This window comes from Sabethes cyaneus, chromosome 1 (assembly GCF_943734655.1).
Source record: "Sabethes cyaneus chromosome 1, idSabCyanKW18_F2, whole genome shotgun sequence".
In the NCBI taxonomy this organism is placed as follows: Eukaryota; Metazoa; Arthropoda; class Insecta; order Diptera; family Culicidae; genus Sabethes; species Sabethes cyaneus.
Genome location: NC_071353.1, coordinates 139172763 through 139198514, shown reverse-complemented (window position 1 = coordinate 139198514; position 25752 = coordinate 139172763). Strand labels below are relative to the sequence as shown.

General features: G+C 39.2%; 1 protein-coding gene across 1 annotated transcript in view; it reads right to left on the bottom strand.

Moving 5' to 3' along the window:
• Window positions 1-22920, bottom strand: part of LOC128733111 (pituitary homeobox homolog Ptx1) — an 89235-nt gene extending 66315 nt beyond the window's left edge. Inside the window, exon 1 of the mRNA XM_053826726.1 lies at window positions 22536-22920. Within this exon, the coding sequence (XP_053682701.1) occupies window positions 22536-22920 (385 nt within the window). The remainder of the gene's footprint in view (window positions 1-22535) is intronic.
• Window positions 22921-25752: the final 2832 nt, after the last annotated feature.

The window sequence follows — 25752 nt, the reverse complement described above, 5'->3', positions numbered from 1 at the left end:
CGATGCCGCCGAAGAACCAATTTGCGCAAAGATTACTTACTAATCGACGCTATGTACCGCGCCGATTGTTTTGTCAAAGCTAATCCCGAAGCGGGGGCCGTAGAATTAGAATTAATCTCTGACTCAACAGACAGAGAGAGAGAGGGAGCTTGCGGGGGCTGACTGGCAACGTTACGGCACCGTGTGCCAGGAGACTTTTGGCAAATAAAGCACTTCAGGCGCGGTACCGCGCGTCGGGAGTGTCACAGATTAGGAGGTTCCTGAATCGATCCCGTCCGGTCGATTGATTGAAAGTTTTAATCTTTCGCTAAGCGAAGCTTAGCTTGTCATTTTGTCTGTTCAATCAAGTATTATGTTATAAATTTTTCGTAATTAAGAGACCCCCGGCGGGTGAAACAAATGAAGGAGTAAAAATCACGCTTGACAACCAAAAACACGGCTCATCCCTGCGTGGCATCGGAAAAGCGCGACCGAATGTGCGATTGCAAATATTTGACAGCGCACCCGTTCTTATTTACACTTTTATCTCCCGGTGCCATTGTTTTGGTAGCTTGTATGACTGCTGATTAAGCTGCTGGATTTATGACACGTGAAGATTTTTTTTTCAGGGTTTGAGCGTGACGCGACTTACGTATAGCGTTTTATAGCGTGTTTACTTGAACCGAAGTCGTCTCCCGTGTTTGACAAGCGTTATTTTGGGCAATACACAACACGGTTTCCATGGTTATAATGAACTGGCGTCAGGGTTGATGCGCTTATTTGCCCTACTCTTGTGACTATTACTCCGTAATCAAACAGATTTACATTATTTCAATCTGTATTTAACCTATTTAAATGAAAACATTAAAAGTGCATTGTGCAATCCTGAACTTCTCACGATTGATTGATGTTAATGTTTGAATGACCCAAAATAATCCATTGTCAAATTAAACTTAACACCCTCAAGCGAAAAAAAAGCCGTAACACTACGGTCCCGCGCCCCATACCCCATCTAGCGGACCAATGATCCTTGACAGAATTATTTTTTGCATTCGACTAAAGCCGCAGTTAAACAAATTACAAATAATTGTCAATAGAAATAGTTCACCGTCCGACGGTCGAACGCTGGCACTGGCATCGTGCATTACTGACATTCTTCGGCTTGGTTTACCGACGTGAACGGTTATTTATACTCTTATCGGATTAATTCCGAAAGCACCCTCGGTCGTCCGCTCCGCTCGGGCCGGGCCGGGCCGGGCCAGGGTACGGTGCGGTGGTTTATGGCGCACCGAAAACTGTCAACCATTATGGCTGGCTTGGCTGCTGGCCGACCGACCGCGAGCGACAGCAAGCTTCGGTGGTGATTTAGCCAAACTGCGCCAGTGGATTGAGGTTAAGCATGTTTTGGTCGTTTATCAGCTCCTGTTCAGCTGACTCGGATCAAAATTAAACATCGTAAAAAGTTATTGATGTAAAATTTACCAAGGTTTTTTTTCATTCTGCTGGTCTAGTACAAATAAGCAACCGAGAGTTTACCTCGGTACGAGATGGTATTCTAAAAAAATGTCTGCCATAAAGAGCCTATCTCTAGCAAAATCCTATAATCACATCCACTGGCGTGCTCAGGCTGAGGCATACTGGGACACGTGTCCTACCTTCTCTTTAAAATTTTGTACTCTGAGAACACAATTTCGTATTTTTTTACAAAAATATTCGTAAAACTATATTCGCAGCAGATAAAAATGTTTCATACTATTTAAAAGCATTCGTAGGTTTATTTTCTACCACACATATTGTTATTACGAATGATTCGTATATGGTACAGGAACGCATTCGTAGCACATTTTGCATCAAAACGCATTTGGTGCACTGTTATTGTATGGCTTCGTTATCGACGAGATCGGGCTGCGAAGATGTTTTATTCTTAGTGTATATTGAATGCAAAATAATTTCTGGAACCCGGATGGTTGATTCTGCATATCAAATTCTCTGCCGCATCCTGTTACATAGACTGAGGCCTTTGCAGAAAACCTTGGCTTGACGAATGCCAGTGCGGCTTCGAGAGGGACGTTCCACGACGGACCAAATGTTCACCTTGCGACAAATCCTCGATAAATTCCGAGAATTCAACTTGCAGATCCACCATTTGTGTGTAGACTTTAAGGCGGCGTACGATCCAGTTTTACAAAATGAGCTGTGGCGCATTACGCTTTAACATGGTTTTCCAGCAAAACTAACCAGGTTGATACGTGCTACCCTTGATGGTTCAAAATAATGCATAAAGATTTTGCGATCAACTCTTCGCAGCATATTAAATGAAGGACAGTAACACAAGCGCAGGGCCCATGAGGCGGATATTGCGAAATCATGATACGGATGTATAAAATACGGCAGGCTGCAGTGGGGTTGCCACGTAGCAAGGATGCCGAATGAGAGACCTGCGAAAACAATATTCAGCAGAAAAGCAGACCATCGACTTCGAGGGAGACTCTATACCCGTTGGATAAGCGCCGTTGATGAGTATGCTAAACAGCGGTTGTTAGGGGCGACTGGAGAGTTGCAGACCAAGACCGAGAAGCATGAAGACAAGTCCTAAATTCGGCCCAGATTCGATAAGCGGTTGTTGCTGAAAAACTAAAATTAAAGTAAGTAAGTTCAAGACCAGTTATAATTTAATTTTCAAGTTTGATTTCAAGCCTGTTTTTGGCTTTATTTCAAGTTCAAGTTCAAGTCTGATTTCATACCCGATTTCAACACTGATTTCAAGTTCACTTATAAGTCTAGTTTTAAATTCAATTCAAAATACATTATCAAGTGCAATTCGAGTCCAATTTATACCCAAGTTCAATTTCAAGTCTAATTTCATGACCATTGTCAAGAGCAATCTCAACTTTGATTTTAAGTCCAACTTCAAATTCTCTCAGCCATGGGCAGACTTGGCTCTATCTGCCCACCTCGTGCTGCTAACGGAAACGAAACTTCAGGTACAGTTTCAAGTCCCATGTCATGTCCAATTTTAAATTTAAATTTTTTTTTCCAATTTTAAACGTTCCATTTGAAATCCAGTTTCAAATCCAATTTGAAACCAATTTAAAATTAAGTTCAACATTAAATTAAGTGTTAAAGGGTGTCCCACATCAAATTGCACCACCAAAAAAACGCTGTAGAAAATTACCTGATTGACCGATGCTTTTGAAACTTTCAGACAACAAAATATAACCCATTAGTAAGCTTTTCGCATATTTGTTTCATTCAACTTCAATACCATAACCGTATGCTCGCACCTTACGTTTAACTCCACTCAAAAAGTTTTGTACAACCTAGCTACAGCTTCATCTGTACGGAAATACACTTTTTCTTCATGTCTTCCTCAGACTGGGATGCTTCCGTAATGCCTGCTCCATAAAAGCCTAGTATTTTTCGATGGGCCTTAGTTCCAGTGCATTCGAGGCGTTCATCTCCTTGGGTACGAAAGTAACTCCGTTGGCTTTGTACCACTCCAATACAACCTTTGAATGTTGGCACGAAGGTAGATCCGGCCAGAAGATCGTAGGGACCTCGTGTTGCTTCGACAGAGGAAGCAGGTGCTTCTGTGGACATTCCTTGAGGTAGATCTGGCCGTTTACAGTCCCGGTAGTCACGAATGGCGTACTCCGTTTGCCACATGATGTATTTCTTGGCCAAATCATGTATTTCTTGGCAAACTATGAAAGTTTCTGCATCCTTACTTCCTCCGGAACATCAAACTAGTGCTGGGCGGTGAAGTACAGCAGCCCCGGAAGCTGCCTGAAGTCCGCCGTGACGTAAGACTCATCATTGATGATGAAAGAGTTGAGGATTTTCCAGGTGCTTGCGCAAAATAAATTCGCGACGCTGCTTTTCGGGTGACGCCATTTTTTCCAATCTTCGAAAAACTGACCGCGATGAAAATACAATGTAAACAATACACTCTAAACTACTTCTACTCAAATTTTCAAGAGAAAATACCCAATGGGTAAGTTTCTACAGCGTTTCTTCCGTGGTGCAATTTGATGTGAGACACCCTTTAGTGGAAAACACTAAAGAAAATACGAAAAATTATGATCTGTCAAATGGAAATTCTTTTAAAATATTGAGATTAAGTGATAGTCTATCTTTTGCTGTTCCTGGAGGAAAAAAACAGAAACGACCGCGGTGGAAAACGTGATAAAAACTGGACAAAAGGGAATGAGAAAAGTTGAAAAATGCGTGGGAGATAAAGAACTAAAACCGGCAATGATAAAAAGAAAAACGAAACCAAAATTATGATACAATGGGAGGCAAAACTAGACGTTAAAAAAGAAGTGGAATAGGATAAAACGAGGGAAAACGACACAAAAAAGTGGAGGAGACTGATCAGAAAAAAGAGAAAACGAAAAAGAAGACGATGACAAACTGGATGGAGAAGGAGAAAAAACGAAACAAAACGGAAAAACGGAATAGAAGAGTTGGAAAAGAAAGGGAGAAAATACGGAAGCAGTAGAATTAAGAAACGAGAACAGAAAAAAAACAGAACATAGCGGAAGAGGAGGAAAAGCAGGACAAAGCAAAGTAAGAGGAAGAACGGAACTGACGAAAACAAAAAAAAAAGACGGACGGAACAGAAAACAAAAAGAAAAAAGTGGAAAAACAGGCTGAAAATTTAAAAAAAAAGATGAAAAACGAAACAGAAAAGAGAAAATCAAGAGGAAAATCAGGACTGAAAAAGGCGATAAACGGGACGGGAAAAGAAGAAAAAGAGAAATAGAGGGAAGAAGGACAACAAAACAACAGAAAAGGTGAGAAACTGGAAAATGAAAAGAGGGAAAACGAGACAAGAAAGCGAATACGGGACAGAAAACAACTGAAACTAAAAGGTAAAAGAGCCATTGCGAAAGAAGAAATAGAAAAGCGATAGAGTAAACGAGGAAAATAGAAAATAAAAGGAGAAATGGGAATGGGAAATGAGATGGGAAAGTTAGACAAGAAAGAACAAACGACAAATAAGAAAAACGATCCAAAGAATGAAGTAAAACTGTAGAAAAAAAGATGAAAAACGAGGAATAAAAAAGTAAACCAAAAGCAGAATAAATATTACAGAAATGGTGAAAAACGGGGTTCTAAAAGAGAAAAAACGAAACAACTGAAGACGCTAAAAAGTGGAGAGTTAAAAAAAGACGAAACTGGAAACGAAAAAAAGCAGAAGAAAAGACGGAAAACGCAAAAGAAAATCACTTAAAGTAAGAAAGAAAGGAACAGGAAACGACAACAATGGAATAATGAAACAGAAAACACAGTACAAAAACAGAAAAACGAAAGAAAAAGGAAAACGGAAGGAAAAAGAAGAACAGTGCCACTATGGGCCAGAAATTACAATTTCGGGACAAAAATATTTGCGGTTAAACATCATGTCTCAGCTCAATGCGGTCTTCGGCAACTTTTTGAATAAAAAATTGATGCATATTTTGAAGGGGTCGTCCAATATTTAAGCGTTACTTTAACAACAATTTAAGTAATAACTTTTTGAGTAAACTTTCTTTCACCTTTTTGGTTTCGAAATATTAAAGATAAACCAATTTCAAGTAATTTTTCTGAAGATATGAAACTTCTACCTTTTACCCATTTTCAGCAATAGACCTTTGTTTATAAACGACCCCTCAAATCACATTTCTTCTTGTAATATGTTTATTTCAACAGACAGCTCAATGTGATGTTCTAGAAAATATTTTGCACATAAAAGAGGAATATTTTTACTGAAAACTGTTTTGCTTTAAATGCATTATTCCAAGTCAAATTCCAAGTAAAACTTCCAGTCCAAATTACTTCAAATTGAATTCTTGTTTCAAATCCAATTTTATGTCCAATATCAAGTCTAATTTTAGCTCTAATTGCTAGTTAAGTTTCAATGCTAGTTTGTAGCCCAATTTCAACTTTGATTTTGAATCCAATTGCATCCGAAAGTCCGGAGTTTTCAACCTAATCGGCTGGTATTTTTGTAATAAGCAATAATAGATTCGTTTGGGCACGCTAGTGACCACATCCTGCTTATAACCACTTTCTGCGTACAAAAAGCGAAACAACGAAAACAAAGGGTGACCTTCCCTCGACCGACCTGGATACTAGACCGAGCCCTTGTTCACCGAGGAAACTTAGCCAATATTCTATTCTCTTACCATCACCGCACCCTTCGGGAGAGACACCACATCGTTATTATGCCCACCAGATAATTTAAGATGCATTACGCACATGTTCGCTTTGGGATCCGGTCTGCCGGTCTTCCCGTTGCGGGTGCAGGATTGAAACAGATGAGACAGATTAGCAACCTAAAACGAATTGACGGGTGACGAAATCGAAACTTAATTTAAATTGATGCGCTCTCCGCCCCCCGGGGTCGGTCGGTGGGTGGTTGACTGACTGACTGCTGCCGCGCGCGGTGTAATCAATCAGCAATCCAATATCTGTCCTGCCCTGTGGCGGTACCTCCAGGGGGAAGGGAAAAACCCAGCACGAACCGAGCGTCTAAGGATTCTGCCTAGCAACGGTTAGCCACCGGCTTGAACCACACTGCCGTTTCCGGCAAGACTGACTAGAGGGATTTTTCGAGTACTGTGCATACTGCATACAACTATTTCTGTTATCTAGTTTCTAGGCCGTTCTAAATTCGATCCGTAGGTACCTTGCACGGACAGCGAATGCAACTCAAAGCTGTTGAGCTGTGCAAAGGGTTTATCTAATCTTTGTGTCCGCCGGCTGACTGGCTGGCAGCTTGCTGCAGCAATACGAGCGTAAATGCAATTTAGTTGAATTGCAACGAGAGTGCAAATATCGTAAATTTTTGCACTTCGCACGAAGGCTGCTTGCACCATCAAGGTTAACGGAATAAAACACTACACTATCGTGGCTCGTTTCGCAACAGCAACCTTCAACAGACGTTGTAGTTTATTGTCTAGGAAATAGTGTGACAAGCCGTTTGTTTGCACATTTATTTGCGCTGACACAAACTATAAATGTGACGCAAACATTTCGTCTTCAAAACATGTTACGAAATTTCATCCTCATGGATGGATGAAAATCAAAACTGTCATTAAGTGCCGCAGGCACCGTTGAGCACTTGTTGCCACCATTGAATATCGACCGAGGAAAAAAGAATCCTACCAGTTAGGATCCTTGTAAACCTAGGCCAGCGGACTATTTCTATCCACGAAGGACGACGACGATGGTACTTATTGCGATGCCAAGCTGCGCAAGAATGGTTGTCGAAGCTGCGAAAATATTCCTCCGACCGAGAGTTTGTACCTCCGCTTCACCAACGCAAGGATGGAAGGAACAAACAGGATCCGGCCTACGCCGCCGGGCTACACCGCGGCGTAATGGGTCGTAACCATCGAGGACAATTTGTTCGGGGTATGGCGATAGTATTGAGTTGCTACGGGGAGGCAGGCAGAAGATATCATCGCGTTGTTTCCTGCTGTGAGTGCCGGTAATACGGCGCGTTATGCGTGATACTGTGTCGAATTAACATGGTTCTATTAGCAGTTGAATTGAACGATTTGTAGATGGTAAAAATGATGCTGCGAATAGTTTGTTAGAGCATAAATTTGTTAAGAAAATTCTTTTTTGAATATCTGTAACGGGAGCGTACAAGAAAAGGAGGAAAATTTCGCTGGGTGAATTTGTGTAGAACATAAAAATTTTGCGAGCGAAACGAAAGCTGAATATCAGGCAACTGGATGTTAAACTGTCTTGGTGGTGTAATTGCGAACACACTCGACCGGAGATCCACAGTTGTGAGTGTGAGGTGCATCTGTCCAGTCAAGTATATTTAAAAGTTTGAACATCATATTTTCCAGTTCATTGAGCATGAATTTTGACGAAGGACTACGTCTTTGTTTACTATACTGGAACTGGGTAGCACTTTATGAAAACGAAAATAGAACTGTAACGTTTGAATGAAAGATTTCAAATGGTAATAACTACCCACCTAGCATTTTCATATGCATAAAAAAGCATTACGTAAAGATATACATGCTAACAAATCGTATTTGATGCGCAAAATTGGCATATCCGTACTATTTTGCAGGCGATATACGTGAATACGAATATTTTTGAGCGTTACGACTATATAAGTATTTATATACGATAATATCCGATTAAGCGCGAGTCACTCCGTACTAATATACGATTTTGGGCAGAAAATCGTATGTATGTCAGTTATTATCATTATATGGGATAGAAAATCAACTTTGTCCCACTTTATCCAGCGTTAGCACCGATTTCGAGTTTGTTAGGAGATATTTACGATAAATTCCGTACATTGATATACGAGTTGGTGCTAGCTGGGTACTAAACTACTGAACGAAAGTGCACAATTCATATGTCGTTGCATAGATAAAATGACCAACAATGTTATAGAGGGGGCAAAAGAGCAATTTTATGAAGGGCGTAAGAGGGGGGGGCTCTTTAACAAATGAAACACAAATTTCCTCAAAATGCAAGAACTAATCAAGCAAATGGAACCAAATTTGGCATGTGGGGGTTTTAGAAGGCTGGTTTTTTTCTATGGGGTTCTGAGACCCCTTCCCCTTGTAAGAGGGGGGGCTCCCATATAAATGAAATACAAATTTCCTCATAACTCGAGAACTAATCAAACAAATGGAATCAAATTTGGCAAGTGGGGGTTTTTGGAGGCATGAATTTATTTTATGGTGGTTTGAGACCCCTCCCCCCTGTGGTAGGAGAATAGGGACTCATACAAATAAAACGGACATTTTTGTGTATGTGCCATGTTTTCTGCTATGTAACAAGCGAAAGTAAACTAATAAAATCTTCTCGGAGCAAGAGACAGTGAAACGACGCCGCTATCTTACGTGCCTGTTGCCATTCATGTCAAAGGAGAAGAACATTCGAATGGCATGTCATATATGCAATGAACATGCTTTGGCTTTAACGGGAAACTAGCAGTCATTAACTTTTCGTCGGAAAGCCTAATTTCAGAAGCAGTTTTTTGGCCTAAAAGCGGGAATCTGTTTATAAAAATGTAAATACTGCATTCTTCTTGCCAATCTGATCACAGCGAATATATTTTCTTAAACAGAATTTTTGTTTCAAACAAAAGAACTGCTGATGATGACTAATTTCACCTTAATGTTATGGCTCTTTCAAAGGCCAGAAGCGAGTTAAAGCGATTGATATAGTCATACGTCACCCTTTCGTACAACCCTTAGGGCAGTATACAGTGTTGCCAGCTAAAATGACTCATGATTGTGTACTGACTGTTTGAAAATTTTACCGAATAACAACATAAAAACAAAAACTGCACAAAATATTGATTTTTAAGGAAATTAGGTGAATTCTGGATATATTTCGCTTTTTGCAGGGCACAGTTCCCCATTTCATGGAGAATAAACTATGAACATTCTTATGGTGAAATTAGTCCTCTTATTTTCTTTTGCTTATATCTCCGGAAATATTAAGGTTAGAAAGACACTATTTTCTCATTTTCAAAGGAAATTACCCAAGGAATTCAAAAAAGATATTATTTTTGAGCACCAATGCTGCCAAATATTTTTAAATTCAATTTGAAAACTAAATTTACATTTTTCTTTCAATGAAGGCAATTTTATCTGAAAAATTCCAATTTCATCGTATTTCGCAGATTTTTTTACATAAGAATCACTCATCGCCCCGAGGTATCCCGAGATACAGCCTTTCAAAACAAGCAATCCCCCATTTTTAATGTAAAATTAAGAGCAAAATAACTTTTTTTTGAATCAGTGATCCTTTACGCAATGTAAAAATACCTTGGCATATCAAAAAAGCATTTATACAGTACTAGCTGACCCGATAAACTTCGTATTGCCACAAATTAACCTGTGTTGTACATAAATCATGAATCTCGGATGATTTTTGTCACAATCTCGAGTTTTGCAAGCCCCAAGGGGGCGGGGCTTCCGACGGCGGGTCACCAGCAACACTCGCGACCGTCTCGTCCTGAATGATCTAGTGTTACTATAGATAGTTTTTGTGGTCTTGTATTGACTAATGTTTTATGGAAGAGTCTCGAATTTCTAGAGTTCGATTAGTTTTTGAGTTTCGCAAAAATTTCTGTTTTATTTGTATGAGAGTCCATATCCCCCTACCACAGGGGTGAGAGGTCTCTAACTATCGTAAAATGAATTCAAGACTCCAAAATCTCCCACATGCCAAATTTGGTTCCATTTGCTTGATTAGTTCCCAAGTTATAAGGAAATTTGAATTTCATTTGTATGGGAGCTCCCCTCTTAAAAGGGGAAGGGGTCTCAATTCACCATAGAAAAAAAATCTTACGTCCAAAACCACTTACATGTCAAATTTGGTTCCATTTGCTTGATTAGTTCTCGAGTTATGAGGAAATTTGTTTTTCATTTGTATAGGAGCCCCCCCCCCCTCTTAAAGTGGGGAAATCCATAGAAAATATACCATAGAAAATATTCTTGCCTACAAAAACACCCACATGATAAATTTGGTTCCATTTGCTTGATTAGTTCTAGAGTTATGAGGAAATTTGTATTTCGTTTGTATAGGAGCCCCCCCTCCTGAGGTGGGTAAGGGTCCTAATTCATCATAGAAAAAATGGTTGCCTCCAAAAACACCCACATGCCAAATTTGGTTCTATTTGCTTGATTAGTTCTCGAGTTATGAGGAAATTTGAATTTCATTTGTATAGGAGCCCCCCCTCCTGAGGTGGGTAAGGGTCCCAATTCATCATAGAAAAAATTTTTGTCTCCAAAAACACCCACGTGCCAAATTTGGTTACAGTTGCTTGATTAGTTCTCGAGTTATGAGGAAATTTGTATGGAAGCCCCCCCTTTTAAAGAGGAGAGGAGTTATAATTCCCCTTATAATGAGGGGAGGGGTCTCAATTTACCATAGAATAAATTCTTGTCACCGAAAACACCCACATGCCAAATTGTTCTATTTGCTTGATTAGTTGTCGAGTTATGCATAAATTTGTGTTTCATTTGTATGGTAGCCCCCCCCTCTTAGTGGGGGGAGGGGTTTCTAACCATCACTAAAACCTTTTCTGGCTCCAAAAAACCTCTACTTGCATATTTTCATGCCGATTGGTTCAGTAGTTTTCGATTCTATAAGGAACATACGGACAGACAGACAGAAATCCTTCTTTATAGGTATAGAAGATATAACAAAGTTTTTCTTAACTGTGTTGCCAACAGTTCAGTTTTCCGCATGATTAGTTACATTAATTAAGGGTATATTAGTCTCCCAGCAACAATAAAGAAGGAAGGTAATAACTCATGCCTATTAGCGAGCTAAAAAACATTTTACAAGGCTATGATCAAACAACTAACATATATTTTACGCCTTTTTGAAGTATTATTGCCTCATCTAGCGCGAATCAAACGAAAAGCTGTAAAGCTAGCAAAAGAAAATAAGAGGTTTTGACAAAAACAGGTATTTTCCTTAAAAATGAAGGTGCTAATAAAAAATAACACATTTTTCAATTGATTTTTTCTGAGATTCCTTAACAGATCTCCTAATAGAAATATTTTTTTTTTCTAAAAAAAAATATAGTACTTTAATCGAATGGTTGTCTGGTTTGCGCGAAGTTGCCCGAAATTGAAAAAAAAATTTTTGTTTTGAATGCATATTGCAATGTTTTTTTTTTTTTCATTTATTTTAGAACTTTCAAATATGCGTCCTAGTGACAAACAGTCTTTAGAGAAAATGTGTACTTTACCAGACTGAATAACTTTGTAGAACACTCAAAAGCAATAAAAAAATCGTGCGCAAAGTTATTAAGCATAATTGATTTTTAAGTGCTCCTTTTTAACAATTCATTATATTTCGCAACCGGTAAGAGATAGATAGTTACTATATTCAGCAAAGTTGCTTATTTTAGAATGTTCTGCAACTTTCTGGAATTTTTTTTTAAACAAAAGTTTGTATATATCACCCTAATAGGTGAAGTCACGGTCACCCTAACAGTGCAGAAAGATGTGCTATATTTTATTATTAAACTTCTCCGAAGACACCACCCTTGAAAAATTACGCATTTTTTACCAAATTGCTATTGTCCGCGTTTTTTCAGATCCGTACCACCGTGCATCGATTCTGTAAATTTCGAAAACAGTTTTTTTGTTTGAAACAAAAATTTTGTTCTAGAAAATATATTCACTGCGTTTAAATTGGCAAGAAGAATGCAGTGAATACATTTCTACGAACAGAACCCCGCTTTTGGGCCCAAAAACTGCTTCCGAAATTGAGCTCTCCGACAAAAAGTTAATAACTGCTAATTTCCCCTTAAGCATAGATTTGGATGCGTATTACGTATTCTAACGGGTGACAACTAAAATTTTGCAATTTTTTCGAAGCCCCTATACTCAACAACAAATGAGTTTAGGAAGAAATGAGAGTGTGTATGGCTCTTTCTATCAGTATTTTTTGTTTTGTTTACGCTTGCCAAATTTTGCTTAAAACGGCGTCAAAACAAGTAGCATTCCGCGAGCACGTTGTACACTTCTACGAATTTCCACAGAAATCTCGGGAAAAAGTTTACGGTACAACATTTAAAAAGCGAATATGTTGCGGCTTCGACTGTTTACCATATCCTAAGATGCCCAACAACTATTCACGAGCAATGTAGTGGAAGACCAGCCAAAACTATGGACGCAGAAAGACATCGTTCTCTTTCTCGTTTCTTCAACAACAAACCCTCTGGTTTGGCTATCAATTAAGATGCACCAGACGAATGTTTGAACAAAATTTTGATCCCGTTTCAACAAAAACCTCATGCAGATGGACAATACGTGTTTTGGCCGCATAGAGTATCATCGCATTACGCCAAAAAAACACAATCGTTCCTGAATACTCATCCGATCCCATTTTTACCCAAAAACCACGACCCGTAAAATCTGGCTCAGTGCGCCCAATCGAAGATTTCTTCGGGATTTTGAGTTCCTTGGTGTACAAAAATAGCTGAAGAGCCACGAATTGCAAACAGTTGATTGGTATAATCAAGAGATGCATTCGCAAAGTCGGCATGACGGCCGTACAACGCTCGTGTTTCGACGTCAAACGAAAGCTACGCCGAACAGCCGATTACGGACCGTTTTTAAATGTACACTAATTTTTTTTTCAACAATGGATAATGTATCTTTAACTTCGGTAAATCAGATCTTCTTCATATATCTTTGTCTTTTTTTGACAGCTTGAGAGAAAAATTCCAAAATTTTAGTTGTCACCCGTTACTCAGTAGATTTTCAGAATTTTCGATCTCCGAAAACCTTGCATCGTTCTTTCGAACCGATACTCCTTCCAACCAGACGATCCTTCCGATCGCAATGGGCCGTCCATCCATCGGAAACTCGCTGAAGCGTACAGCATCCTTCCAAAACAAATACACGTCGTGCTGCTGGCGGTTAGGGCTAGCAAAATGCAGTCTCCCATGAAAATTTTCACCCGGAAAATTTGACACCAAAGAAACGAACGCCGTACCACCGCACCGCACCACACCGCATCGACCGATGTTGCGTTTGCGTTGACTGGACCCGTTTTACAGCATTAGGTCCGAGCCCTAAAATTAAGTTGCCAACTACCTACTTACTGCTCGGGTCGGTCGAAAGGTACATCAGCATTCCACTAACGTAGCGCACCATCGGTCGATGGGTTTGCCGCCTGGAGGAGAAGATTGGGAAATGCGTTAAGCGAAATTTACTTCCGAAAGACACTCCTTTTTGGCTGTACGGCTTTCGGGTCCACCCGTCGTCGTTGTCGTTGTCGTCGGATATCTTCATAAATCTCAATTTAAACATTCCGCTTTCGGACGATTCCACCCACTTACTCCGGTGGCCTTCCGGGGGCAATCAACTGGGGAAGATGAACTGAAGAAAATCGATTTTTACAACACTACTATGGCGACTACAGTGAGGTTGATGATGGTAATGATGATGATGATGATGATGATGATCTCCGCAAGCGTGTTCTGAATTCTATCCTTTTTTTCTTTTTTCGCTCGACGGACGGTCCTGGTTGGCGGGACCAATCTCGAACCGGACCAAGCAGGAGGGTATTGATTTTTGCCACAATGGCGCAATGGTTTCGAGTGAATATTTATGATTCTCGAGAAGCAGAATTCCCGGCAGGGTCCAGCACCGCAATGCTCGGCGGAGGTGATGATTTACTGTATTTATTTAGAGAAACCCAATATTTATGTACATCTCGGGTCGTGATCGGCACATCTGGCTTCCCAAGAACCATAAATTATATATTATTTGCTCGTTTTCGGTCCGTCCGTTCGTCCGTCCCGTACATATCTGTCGCTGGAACGGGTGTCCTTGCTCACACTTGTCGGTGTCCTTCGGAGGGTAGCAGTGAATGATTCCGAAGAAAAACCGCAGCAAGAAAGAGTTGTGTTGTGTGTAAGGAACCTACCCATGTAATACGAAACGACTTAGTAAAGTGAATGATTGTGGAATACTAAATCTTTTCGTCATTTATTTCTGGTTAACAATTACTTGTTACTGAATTAAAGTTAACGGTCCTTTGAGGAGCTTCTACTGTCTCCCGGAAACCGATTTCTGCAATCGGCTCATCGCCCCAGCCTCAGCACAAGGTGGTAATCTGACGGTCCAGTTTTATGTGGTGAGATTTATATTTATTGCTCCCATTTATGACGATCAAACGTGCCTCCGTTGCTAACTGCACAGATAAATAAACTATCAGAAGCAATTCGAAGTTTGGTACTTTACGAGAAGAAAACCTATCCGTTGAGGTGCACGGCAGTAAACGTAATTTACGATCGATGCGCTCCGTTTCGGTGACACTTTCGCTCGCTGTCTCCGTCACTAATCTATATTTATAATTAATTTCCCCTAATTGGTACTAAACGTTTTGAGTCATAAAATCACACACGCATAAAAAATTAACACCAATAAAAACATTCCATGCCCGGACTCGGGCTCGGGCCCGGACTCTCGAATCCGTTGTGCCTTCTGCGGAAGCGCGGAATTTCTAAGTCATTTGTCACGTCTGATGGACGGTTAATCCCTGGCTGCTGCTGCCTGTATTCGATGTGCTGAGTTGCGTTCGGCTTGGTGCTGCACGTCAGCTGCATGCTGCATGCTGCATGTTTAGCATCGAACATGCGCCTGTGTACGGACCAAGCGACCGATGATGGTGGTTTTAGTTGTTGGTAATTATAGTGTTTCAAATTATATCTCTTCATTGGCTATAATTTTTTACCCGCAATCAGAGGCACTAGCTAGTTAGGCTAATTTGAATTTTGCAGTAAGATGTTTAATGTTGTTTTAGCAAAACGTACGGACTAAATAACCACGAGTTAATTCATGTCCGGAAAATTGGGTACTAACTATCTTGTAGTCGAAAGCAGCGTTGCCTGTGTAGTTAACGATAAGGCTTTCAGAAAATACTCGCAATAAGTAGAAACATGTGAACACGATGGGGCAATTTTATGTACTTTGGTTACACTTTCAATTTTCGGAATACATATTTGTTGCATTCCGACCTAAAACTACCTATTTACATCTTATTTTGAACCATACTTTTCAATTTTAAAATGGGAAATTATATTCACTGAAATGAAATTCGTCCTCTTGAATGTAAAAATATTTACGATTTCGAAATTAATAAAGATAATACCCCCGCTGGAATGACCTTCCTTAATCTGAACTGAATAGAGTTACCATATATTCAGAATAAAAATATATTCGCCTGATCTGAACGAGGTGTTTTTCATATTAGCGGGGGTTGAGGTTAATAATTCATTAAGTAGAAAATAGTTTCGCAACTTCTTTTTAGAGTTTTCCACCACAGTGGAAAATGTTGTAAATAACTTCCAGATAATATTAATGAGGAAATTTTCTTACTGGTGCCCCGCTGTTCGAAAATATTTGTTTTTCGAAAACAAATCACTGTACGTCTCCATAGTAATATCGCGACTTTATTCTTTAAAAATTCTTTGCCTTTAAAAATCATAATTGTCATTAAAGCAAAAATTTCCACATATCTGATTTTGTGTTATGCTATGCTAAAAGTTTTTTAGTTCCAAACTTACACATAAACATAAAATGGATAAATGAATGTTTTGGCCTTTAAAAACGGAGTAATCGTAGTCGGCCGGTTAGGTTGAAAACTTTTGCCTAATATGGCACTTACGCAAAAATTTCTGTTTCATTTGATGAGAGTCCTTATCTTCCTACCACAGGGGATAGGGTTCTCAAACCATCATAAAATAAATTTATGCCACCAAAAAAAATCCCATATGCTAAATTTGGTTCCATTTGCTTTGCATTTCTTTGCAAATTTGTATTTCATTTGTATAGGAGCCCCCCCTCTTACGCCTTCCATAAAATTGCTCTCTTACCCCCTGCATAAAATTGCTGATCATTTTATCTGTCCAACGACATATAAATTGTTCAGTTTCGTTCAGTAGTTTAGTAGTTATTATCATTTGAAATCTTTCATTCAAACGTTACACTTCTAGTTTCGTTTTTCCAAAGTGCTACCCAGTCCCAGCATAGTAAACAAAGACGTAGTCCTACGTCAAAAACTATGAGAAATCAGTTGACCGCACCGAAAGCTATGTGCTATCAACATATTCGATTTGTTTGAAATCGCGCGCGGTCAGTCATTAAATACCGATAGACATTTGTTGCTATGCACGAAAGCTGTCCTGAGACAAACGTGTCTATTTGTCAATTCATCAAAATCATTGACTGCACGAGATACCTTTTGTCATCCTTCGATCATAGAATTGGCTTAAAACTCTGACTATTTTATTAGGGAGCTGTATAAAAGCTATCAAGCTTTTGATATTTGATAATCATATGATAGAAATAACGCGAGATTTTCCTAAGTAACCGATTTCACGATTAAAATGCACGTTTATAAGATTTCACTAAAACGCACCATTGCTAAGTGTGCTCAAATGAATTCAAAATGGCGTTCTAAAACAACCGCTGTCGGAAATATGCAACGAGCGAGACACGAAAGCAAACGATACTAAATTACCATACGAAAAAATTCTCAGTATGTAAGCACCGGTTGTATGAGACTAACCTGGATATTCGGAAATTTTCGTGTAAAGCCAGTAAATAATTAAGAAAATTAAGATCAAAAATACAACTATTTCATAAACGAAATATAATGGTAATGGTACACATGCGGGATTTACGGTGGCTTGAAAACTTCATGATATTATACCTGAAATCAAAAATCAGGCACAATGAAGTAGAGCCTAAAATTGGAGTTAAATTAAGCTTAAGATTGGGCTTCAAATCGGACATGTAATTGAACTTGACATTGGATATATTAAATTAGACCTAAATTTGGACTAATTTGAACTTGTCATTTTACTTCAAACCGGACATAGACACGAAGCTTTACTTGAAGTTTATATAGACATTTTTCGTTTTATTCTCTCATTATACGTCTTCCCGCTATTCTATTCTGCTTTTTCTTTTATCCCGTCTTGTTTTACTACTTTTTGATCCGTTTTTCTCCCTTTTTGTACTGTTTGCTTAGTTTTCTGATTATTCTGAGAGTCTTTTCAACTCCTTTCCTTCTCATTTTGTTGTCTGTTTTGTTTTTCTCTTTTAGAAGCCCCGTCTATCTGTCTTTCCTGTCTTTTTGTTCTGTTTTTGACGTTCTTTTTTGTTTTTCTTCTAGTTTTTCTTCTTTATTTCCCATTTTCACATTTTTCTTCTCTTACGTTTTACCTTTTTCTTTAGCACCTTTTTCCTGATTATCTTTTCTTCTTTTTCTCTTTAATTTTCCCGTTTTTTGCTCCACAAAACAAGCCTTGACTTCGCACCTGGTTAGTAGAGTACAGGACAATTACGGGGCTAAATAGTGCAACGTTTCTACTGACCAGTTCTTAGAAATCTCATATTCAATTTATGCAATACGCCTGAATTGATGCAAAATACTGCTCATTCTTTACTGTTACTAGTACAGATGGAATGAATTCAGCATTGCCAACTTAAAAACAACGATTCGAGCGAATCACTTGCCTTCGTGTTCGTGTTATTCTCTATATTCTTTCATCTCGACAATAGTGAATGAAATCAAATGTGAATCATTCATTCATTCTGAACTGCCGAGAAAGGCAAGCGAAATTACAATAGACCATAGACGTAAGCATTGCTCCGGAGTTTTAATTATTTTGCTCCAGCCATGTTTTGGTTGTTAAAAAGCAGGCAGTTTAAAAAACTAAACTTTCTAAAGTATCAACCAAGAGCAAGAAAATTGACTGACAGGTTACTCGGGCAATTTTTCAACACTGCAATTCATGAATGAATTGTTTTGAAGGGTAGAAAACTGAGAAAGACAAACACTGTCAGCAGTTCAGTAATCATGCCCATGCGCTTACAGTTAAAAGAGTCCTACAAGGGGTACAACTGTATGCGTTGAATGCATTTTATATTCGCCTTCATACAGGGCTGTCAATTTTTTTTTGAGCACTGGTTATTACATTGTAATGGATACGAAATTTTGATCGATTGCTGCAACAAAATTTGTTAACCCATTTAAAAATAAATTACTGCAATATTGCCAAAGGGAGCATTTCTATATCTATAAGACTGCTACTCTGTTGGTAGCAAAAAAGAGCGCTCTTTTTGCTACCAACGGCATTGCAGCCCTATAGTGCCGTAAATTTAAAATATAAAACTTTACTTTCTTCAACAATATTGTAGATATTCTACAATATTCTGCTTGGTTGCGGTGCATTAATCCAAAGAGCAAAATCTATGCGAAAAGGGTATGCGAAACCTGTCGTCCAAGTGTTTTTCTATATTCCGCACGTCGTTCTTTCGTTGGATCGCTACTAAGCATTAAACAAACTGCTTATTATGCATTTTTTTCCTTTTTGATTGTACTTTGCAACCAATCTAGCTCTCTACAACAACGAAAGTGCGGAAACAGATTTTACATTGCAAAACTTGATTTGTTTGTTGTTAATTGTGCTTTGTTAAAACTTGTTTGCTAGTTATGTGATTGTAAATTTGCAGACTGAGTGAGAGTGAGTAGGTACCATAGGTAAATGATTGCGTAAAAGTAAATCCAGGCAGTCTCAGGTCCCGTTTCAACTCCCACTTCAACTGTTATTCAAATTTTAAGTCTAATTACATATTCAATTTGAAGTAAAACCAAGCAAAGTTTACCAAATTTGAGTTTAATTTCATGTCCAATATCATGCCATTTTAAATTAAAATTGACCTTTCAAGTTTTATTGTAAGTTAGATTCCCATATCCCATTTAAGTCCGATTTAAAGCCTAATTTCAAGCACAATTTCAAGTTCAAAAGGAGTCTAATTTTAAGTCCAATTTAATATTTAATTTAATTCCAATTTAAGTCCGATTTCAAGTCTAAATGTAAGTCCAAGTCCAGATAGTAGCAGAAAAATATATGCGGTGCAGGCTATACCCGGTCGATATTACAGTAGATAATGAGTAATGAGTCCACACAGGAAAAAAAAGACTAATTTCAATCGCAATTTTAGCTCCGATGTAAGTTCATATTCAAGTCTAACGTATAGCGCAATTTTACGTCCTTTTTCAATACCCAGTTCAAGCCCTATTTAATGCCTAAGTTCAAATTCAATTTGAAGTCTATTTTCAAGTTTAATTTAATTCCAATTCAACTCCAATTTCAAGCCTAATTTTAAGTTTAATTTCAAATTCAATTTGAATTCAATTCCATGTCCCATTTCAAGTCCAATTTCAAATTTAAATTAATTACAATTTATTTCGATTTCAAGTCTAAATTCAATTCAAATATGTCCCATTTTAGGTCCAATTTCAGTACCAATTTTCATTCCAATTTTAACTCCAATTTTAAGTGCAATTTCAGTTTAATTCCATGACCAATATCAAGTCTTATTTCCCATCTATTTTCAAATCTAATTTAAGGTCGAAATTCAATTCCAATCTCATGTCCAGTTTGTCTCCAATTTCCAATAAAATTTGAAGTGCAATTTTAAGTATCATTTCAAGTCTAATTTGCAGTCCAAATTGAAGCCGAACTTCGACCTTAACTTTAACTCAACTTCAAGATTAATTATGGCAATTCAAACACCCAGTCCAATTTGAAGCAAAGCTTCAAGTCTAAAGCTGTCTAAATTTCAGTCCCATTTTATGCCGATTTATAGTCTTTTTTCAAATAAAATTTTAAGTCCAATTTCCGGGTTAGTTTCAAACCAGTTATAAGGTCATTTGTAAGTCTTATTTCAAGTCCAGTATATACATTTATTTTCAATTTAAAGTTCAATTTCATGTCCATTTTCAACTAAATTTTCGTATTTAATTTTCTGTCCTGTTTTAAATTCAATTTTAAGTTTTTTAGATTATAGTCACTGTAACAATTTGGGTCATTCGTAATTTCTGCGGAACCCGGGTCCTCGGCGTGAGCAGCGTAAATGCTAACCACTACACCGGGACTGACCCCCGTCAATTTTTTTAAATCAAATTTTAAGCAAAATTTTCTGTTTGATTACAAATTGAATTTTAAGTTCAATTTTATGTCAAATTTAACGCCAGTTTCAATTAAAATTTCAAGTTTAATTTTCAGTTTATTTACAATTATAATTTTATGTCCAATTCAAGTCCAAGTTTCCAACTTTGAAGTCAAACTTCCACTTCAGTTTAAAAAAAAACTAAAACTGACAACGAATGCTGAAACGAATTTGAAATTCAAATTCAATTCTAATCCAATATAATTCTAATTTCGAACTCCATTTCAAATCTTACTACAAGCTTCATTATTTTAAATTCAATGTTTAGAAAAATTTTAAATTAAAATTTCGTGCTTAATCTCATATCCAATTTCAACTCCGATTTCAGGATCAATTTTAAGTGCGAGTTAAAATCCAATTTCTAGCCAACTTAAGTTCTATTTCAAATATAATTTAAATCCTATTTCATGACCGATTTTAACTCCTCTAGCCTTAATTTGGAGTTCAATTCAACGTCAGGAAATTATCCTGTTTAATTTGAGGTCAGGCTCAATTGACGTCCATTTTTATGTCCGATTTTCATTCAAATTTTAACTCGAAATTTAAGTTCAACTATGAGTGAAATTTCTAGTCCAATTTCAAGTCCGAATCCAAGTTCGAAACGTCGCTGGGCTAGAGTCAAACTTTCGATGTCAAAAGAAAGATATCTTAATAAGGATTCTAATGGCACGTGTGTTTCTAGCAGTTACAGCTAAGTAAAGACTATTGCATCCTACTTTTCTAAATGCACAGAAATGTTAAGCTCAATATTTCTGGAATCCGCCGCAAAAACACCAGAACAGGAGACAGAAAAGACAACAGAACCATTGAACCAGAGGTGTTAATAGTGTCCAGGGCGACACAAGACGTGAAGTAGATGAGCGGAAAATCAGGTATAGGAGGGTCATTGAAGCAACGCTTCTTAATTTTGTATAACATTCCTTTTTACTTTTGCTCGTTTTTTCATGAATGTGTGAACGACTTTATTGCGTTAGTTGGAAGTAGTGACGCTAAAGACGATTGACGGCTGACAATCCAATCCAAACAAATTATATTCATCAGTAGTGTAAAAATATAGTTCAAGTTTAATTTCGATCAGAGTTGAATCAATCAAATTGATCAGCAAACAAATAGTACATTTTGTAAACCCCTCTGTTTACGAAGAGTCCCCCGCAACGGTTCACATCTCTCCGACACTTGCCGGCATAATCCAATAATAATTATCCGATTTGAAGCCTGATGGTGCCAACGAACAGAGAGGGATGACGATGCATCGTCATCAAATGATGATGTAATCGCATTGTGTTATCACAATTAAACAAATTACACCGACATAATAGCGCTCAATTAGATCACGATTTCACTTGCCACAGCGCGCGTATTGGAACAGATCGAGACCATCGCCCCCTTTGCCAGCAGCCAGCAGTGGACAGATTCGCACCCTTCGAGGTACGTACTCTCGGCAGGCAACGGAAAAAGCGCAAAGGAAGCGAGGGATTAAAAAATATCACGTAAAACACGTATCTCACCCGGTGCAGCAGCAGCCAACGAAACGAGGGAAAAATCTGCTGTCGGGAAACAAATTGCTCAATTTTTCTCCCATCCCTTCCGTCAGCCCTTACCGATCGAACGGGCCGACCGACCGGATCCTGCGTGCAATGGAAAAGCGGACCGAAATTTGTTTATTTATGATTATCTTCAAGGAAACATATTCCCGCGCCGTTTGTCTGCTTTCTCAACGGCGCGCTCCGCGCCAGGCCAGACAAGTTGAAGGGTGATCAATTAGCCGTGAAGAATCCCTCCGACCTCCTCCAATATCCGTTGTGCCGGGAGAACTTGACTCCCATTCGGTGAAGCAGGATTCCGCCTTGCCACGAAGCCCACACAATGACAAATAATCGCTCCAGATTGAGCGTGACCAAGTGACAAGACGCGGCTCGTGAAGTACAACAGCTGATGTATGCAGAATTTATTGCACCATTTATGAAAGGTTTTTTTTAAATAAATTGTCAGGCTGAATTTTCGTACAAAATGTTAAAAAATACTTACACTTCAGCTTTTCCAGCGGCTCGTGCAGCACCGACGACGGATGCTGGTGGTGATGGTGATGCGCACTGAGATCCGGTGTTCCGTGATGTAAATGCCCAAGCCCACTATTGATTCCGGGACTCATTAGGCTAGTCAGGGCGGAACTCACACTGACCCCACCAGCAGACACAGAATCGTGCAAAGATCCATGATGGTTATGGCTGTTGTGGTTGTGGTGCATGTGATGATCTGCGTTACCATTAGGAACCGTTCCACCACCCCCTCCTCCTCCACCACCACCACCGCCGCCTCCGCCATTACTAACCAGATCCTGCAGGCACAGCCCACTGGCATCGGCCATGGAGTCCAGGGCACCGGAGCCCGTCCCACCACCGCCCCGTTCCATCACGGACTGTGGATATAACGAGCTTAACTGGTTATGGCCACCGCCCGGGAAGATGTCCTTGTACGGCCGGAGATAAATCGTTTTGACTGTTTTTGATCACCGGAGTCTCAAAATAGGCTCGCTGCTTTACCAGCGATTTTCGTCGTGTTTTCTTTTCTTCTAGTGTTACGAGGAGAGATCCCCTCGAGGTTCGCTTTTTCACCACAGGCTGGATTCTTGTTTCACTGTGAACCTGAAAGTGAACCGAGAAAATGAGAAGAAACATTAATAGATAGTTCAAAGTTGACTCCTAATCCCGGCTACCGAATTGAAAGCAAAACATCTTAAATAATTTCGAATAACGGAACGCGTGCGCCCGAACCGAACGAACCCGAGGAAACACATCAAATCGAGGGGATTAACTTTAATTAAAAATAAAACTAGAAAGGCGAAAACGGAACGTCATGAAAACCGTCTCGAGCGAAAAGATTTAAATAAATTAAAATGGAAATGCCTGCTGTGCACGGGTTCGGTTCCTCCTTTCGTCTCGCACAAGAGAATCGGGACCGGCAGCCCGACGACGAGTCCAGTGGCCTGTCGACCCGTCGCGACGCCGCCGCCGGTCGGTGTATCGGAAAACAGCGACGAGGGCGGAAAATGATAATCCCCGGTGCGCGTTCCTTTGGAAAATTATTGCGGTCGAAGCAAAGAATACCCCCCGTGCGTCGTCCGCGGAGCGTCCGAATTCGTGGGCCAAATGCGACCAAACAGTGCCGAAGTCACGAGTGAATTATGGACAACCATCGGCTGTCGGACTCGTGGCAGTGAAAAATGACCCTAACCGATAGCCGTCACGTTTCACCACATTCGGAAGCCAACCCGAAAGCTAAATAAATGCTGAATGAGCTAGATCCGATAGCGAGCTTCGCTCGTGCCTGCCCCGGGAATCAAAAACAACGCTGAGTTATTGCGAATCGATAGTCATCTATCTAAGCTATAGAATTCGCGTTTGTATCGAAAGCTGCACGCAACCAGACACAATTCCAACGCCCAAATTTCCCTCCAAAAATATTACCTCATTTGACACATTCTTCATATTCAATAAACTCCCAAGTATTTATTGACAAAAGAATCCCAAAGAAGTGCTCTGCTGCGAGACAGCACGGAAACAACGACGGTGGTGGTACCGTCAGACACTCTTTTTACACCAGAGCATTATTTATTTGCACTCCACCATCCATATAAATATCGAATAACATAAAAATGAAGCACATACGATAAAAAACCTTCCCACCCTCCCACGGGAACTTTTTCCTCCTCCTGCAGGCTCCTCCGGCACATATGTGGGTTTGCGAAAAGCCAAAGCCCTTTTGAAAAACAGATAAATATGCTGCCACCAGCCACCACCTCCACCGCCGGCAAAGCAGCAATGACTCAATGTTGGGCCGCATGCTAGGTAGGTGGTAGGTTGCTTTTTATCACGGATCAGCCACCCCCACTCCCGCCCCCGGGGAAGCACTCCAGCCGGCACAACCCCAAAAGAAGAATGTGTGTTGATAATTTTAATACTTTTTCGCTGCAAGTTTTCCCGTTTGATCCGCTTCTGTTTCGTTTCGTGCCGTTCCGTTCCGTTGCGTCGGTAGGCGTTTTAAGAGAGCGAATAAAAAAATGAAAGAAAAAAAACAATACAGTAAGTAGCCTTCGAACAAACGGTGTATAAGAAGGCTAATTTGAATAAACACGGGTTGCCAGAGAGTTCATTCTATCACGACGAATCATCCCAATTTTGGTGCTTTATTTGTGGCGCGTAAGTAATAAAAATAGGTTTTCGGGGTAACTCTTGAAATTTAATACAATGCTAAGTGATATTAATAGTGGAAACTTCACCCATTTTGGTAATAACTGAACGTAAACAGTTACCGATATGGGTATAACCTTGAAAAATAAAAACTTGTGAGAGAGATTAAAATAGAAAGTAAGATATTACAAAAAGAAAAATTAAAATCAGTAATATGTTATGTGTTCTATAAGGTGAGTAGTAATAACTGTTAGTAAAGTAAATGGTCGCAAAAATAAGACGTTTGCATAAATTTTAATTTTCAGTGTTGTTCGTGTAAAGTATATCCATAACGGCTTTTTTACACTGCCTGACGTTTCGGCCTTCGCTTTTGGCCTTTTTCAAAGGTAACTGAAATTGGTATTTATTTTTGCCGTTTTCGATATAAAACTGACTGTAAAGCCGAAACTCCACCATACAATATATCTCAGGCAATATTAATAATATATCCATAAATCTTTCATCCTTTACTTCAATTAGCAGTCGCAATCCTTGTTGAAAAACGTTACAGCTGGCACGCACGAAATTCTTAGGCATTTCATCCCAAATTTTCTCCAAACGTTGCTTGAAAGTATCCACAGTCAATCCTTAAGTGCTGCCTAGTTTTCCTAGCATGTAACGCCATGCATATAAATCGACTGGATTCAAATCAGGTGAAGAGCCAATCATTCTTTCTTTCAAAGAAATAAAATCCGCAAAATTATCGGTACACCAAGCCTGTGTAGCTTTCGCCTGGCGAGACGGTACAGAACCTTATTGGAAGCAGTATGTTGCATTCTTCTAGTGTTTTTGACGATGGGAAGCAAAAGGCTCTCCAAAACATTGTCGTTGTAATATTTAGTGTTGATTTTAACACCAGGCTCAATGAAGAGCAATGGAACCTTCAAATTTTAGGAGAAACATACCCACACCATCACCCTGAAAACACCAGGCTCAATGAAGAGCAATGGAACCTTCAAATTTTAGGAGAAACATACCCACACCATCTCCCTGAAAACATTCCGGAACCTCTGAAC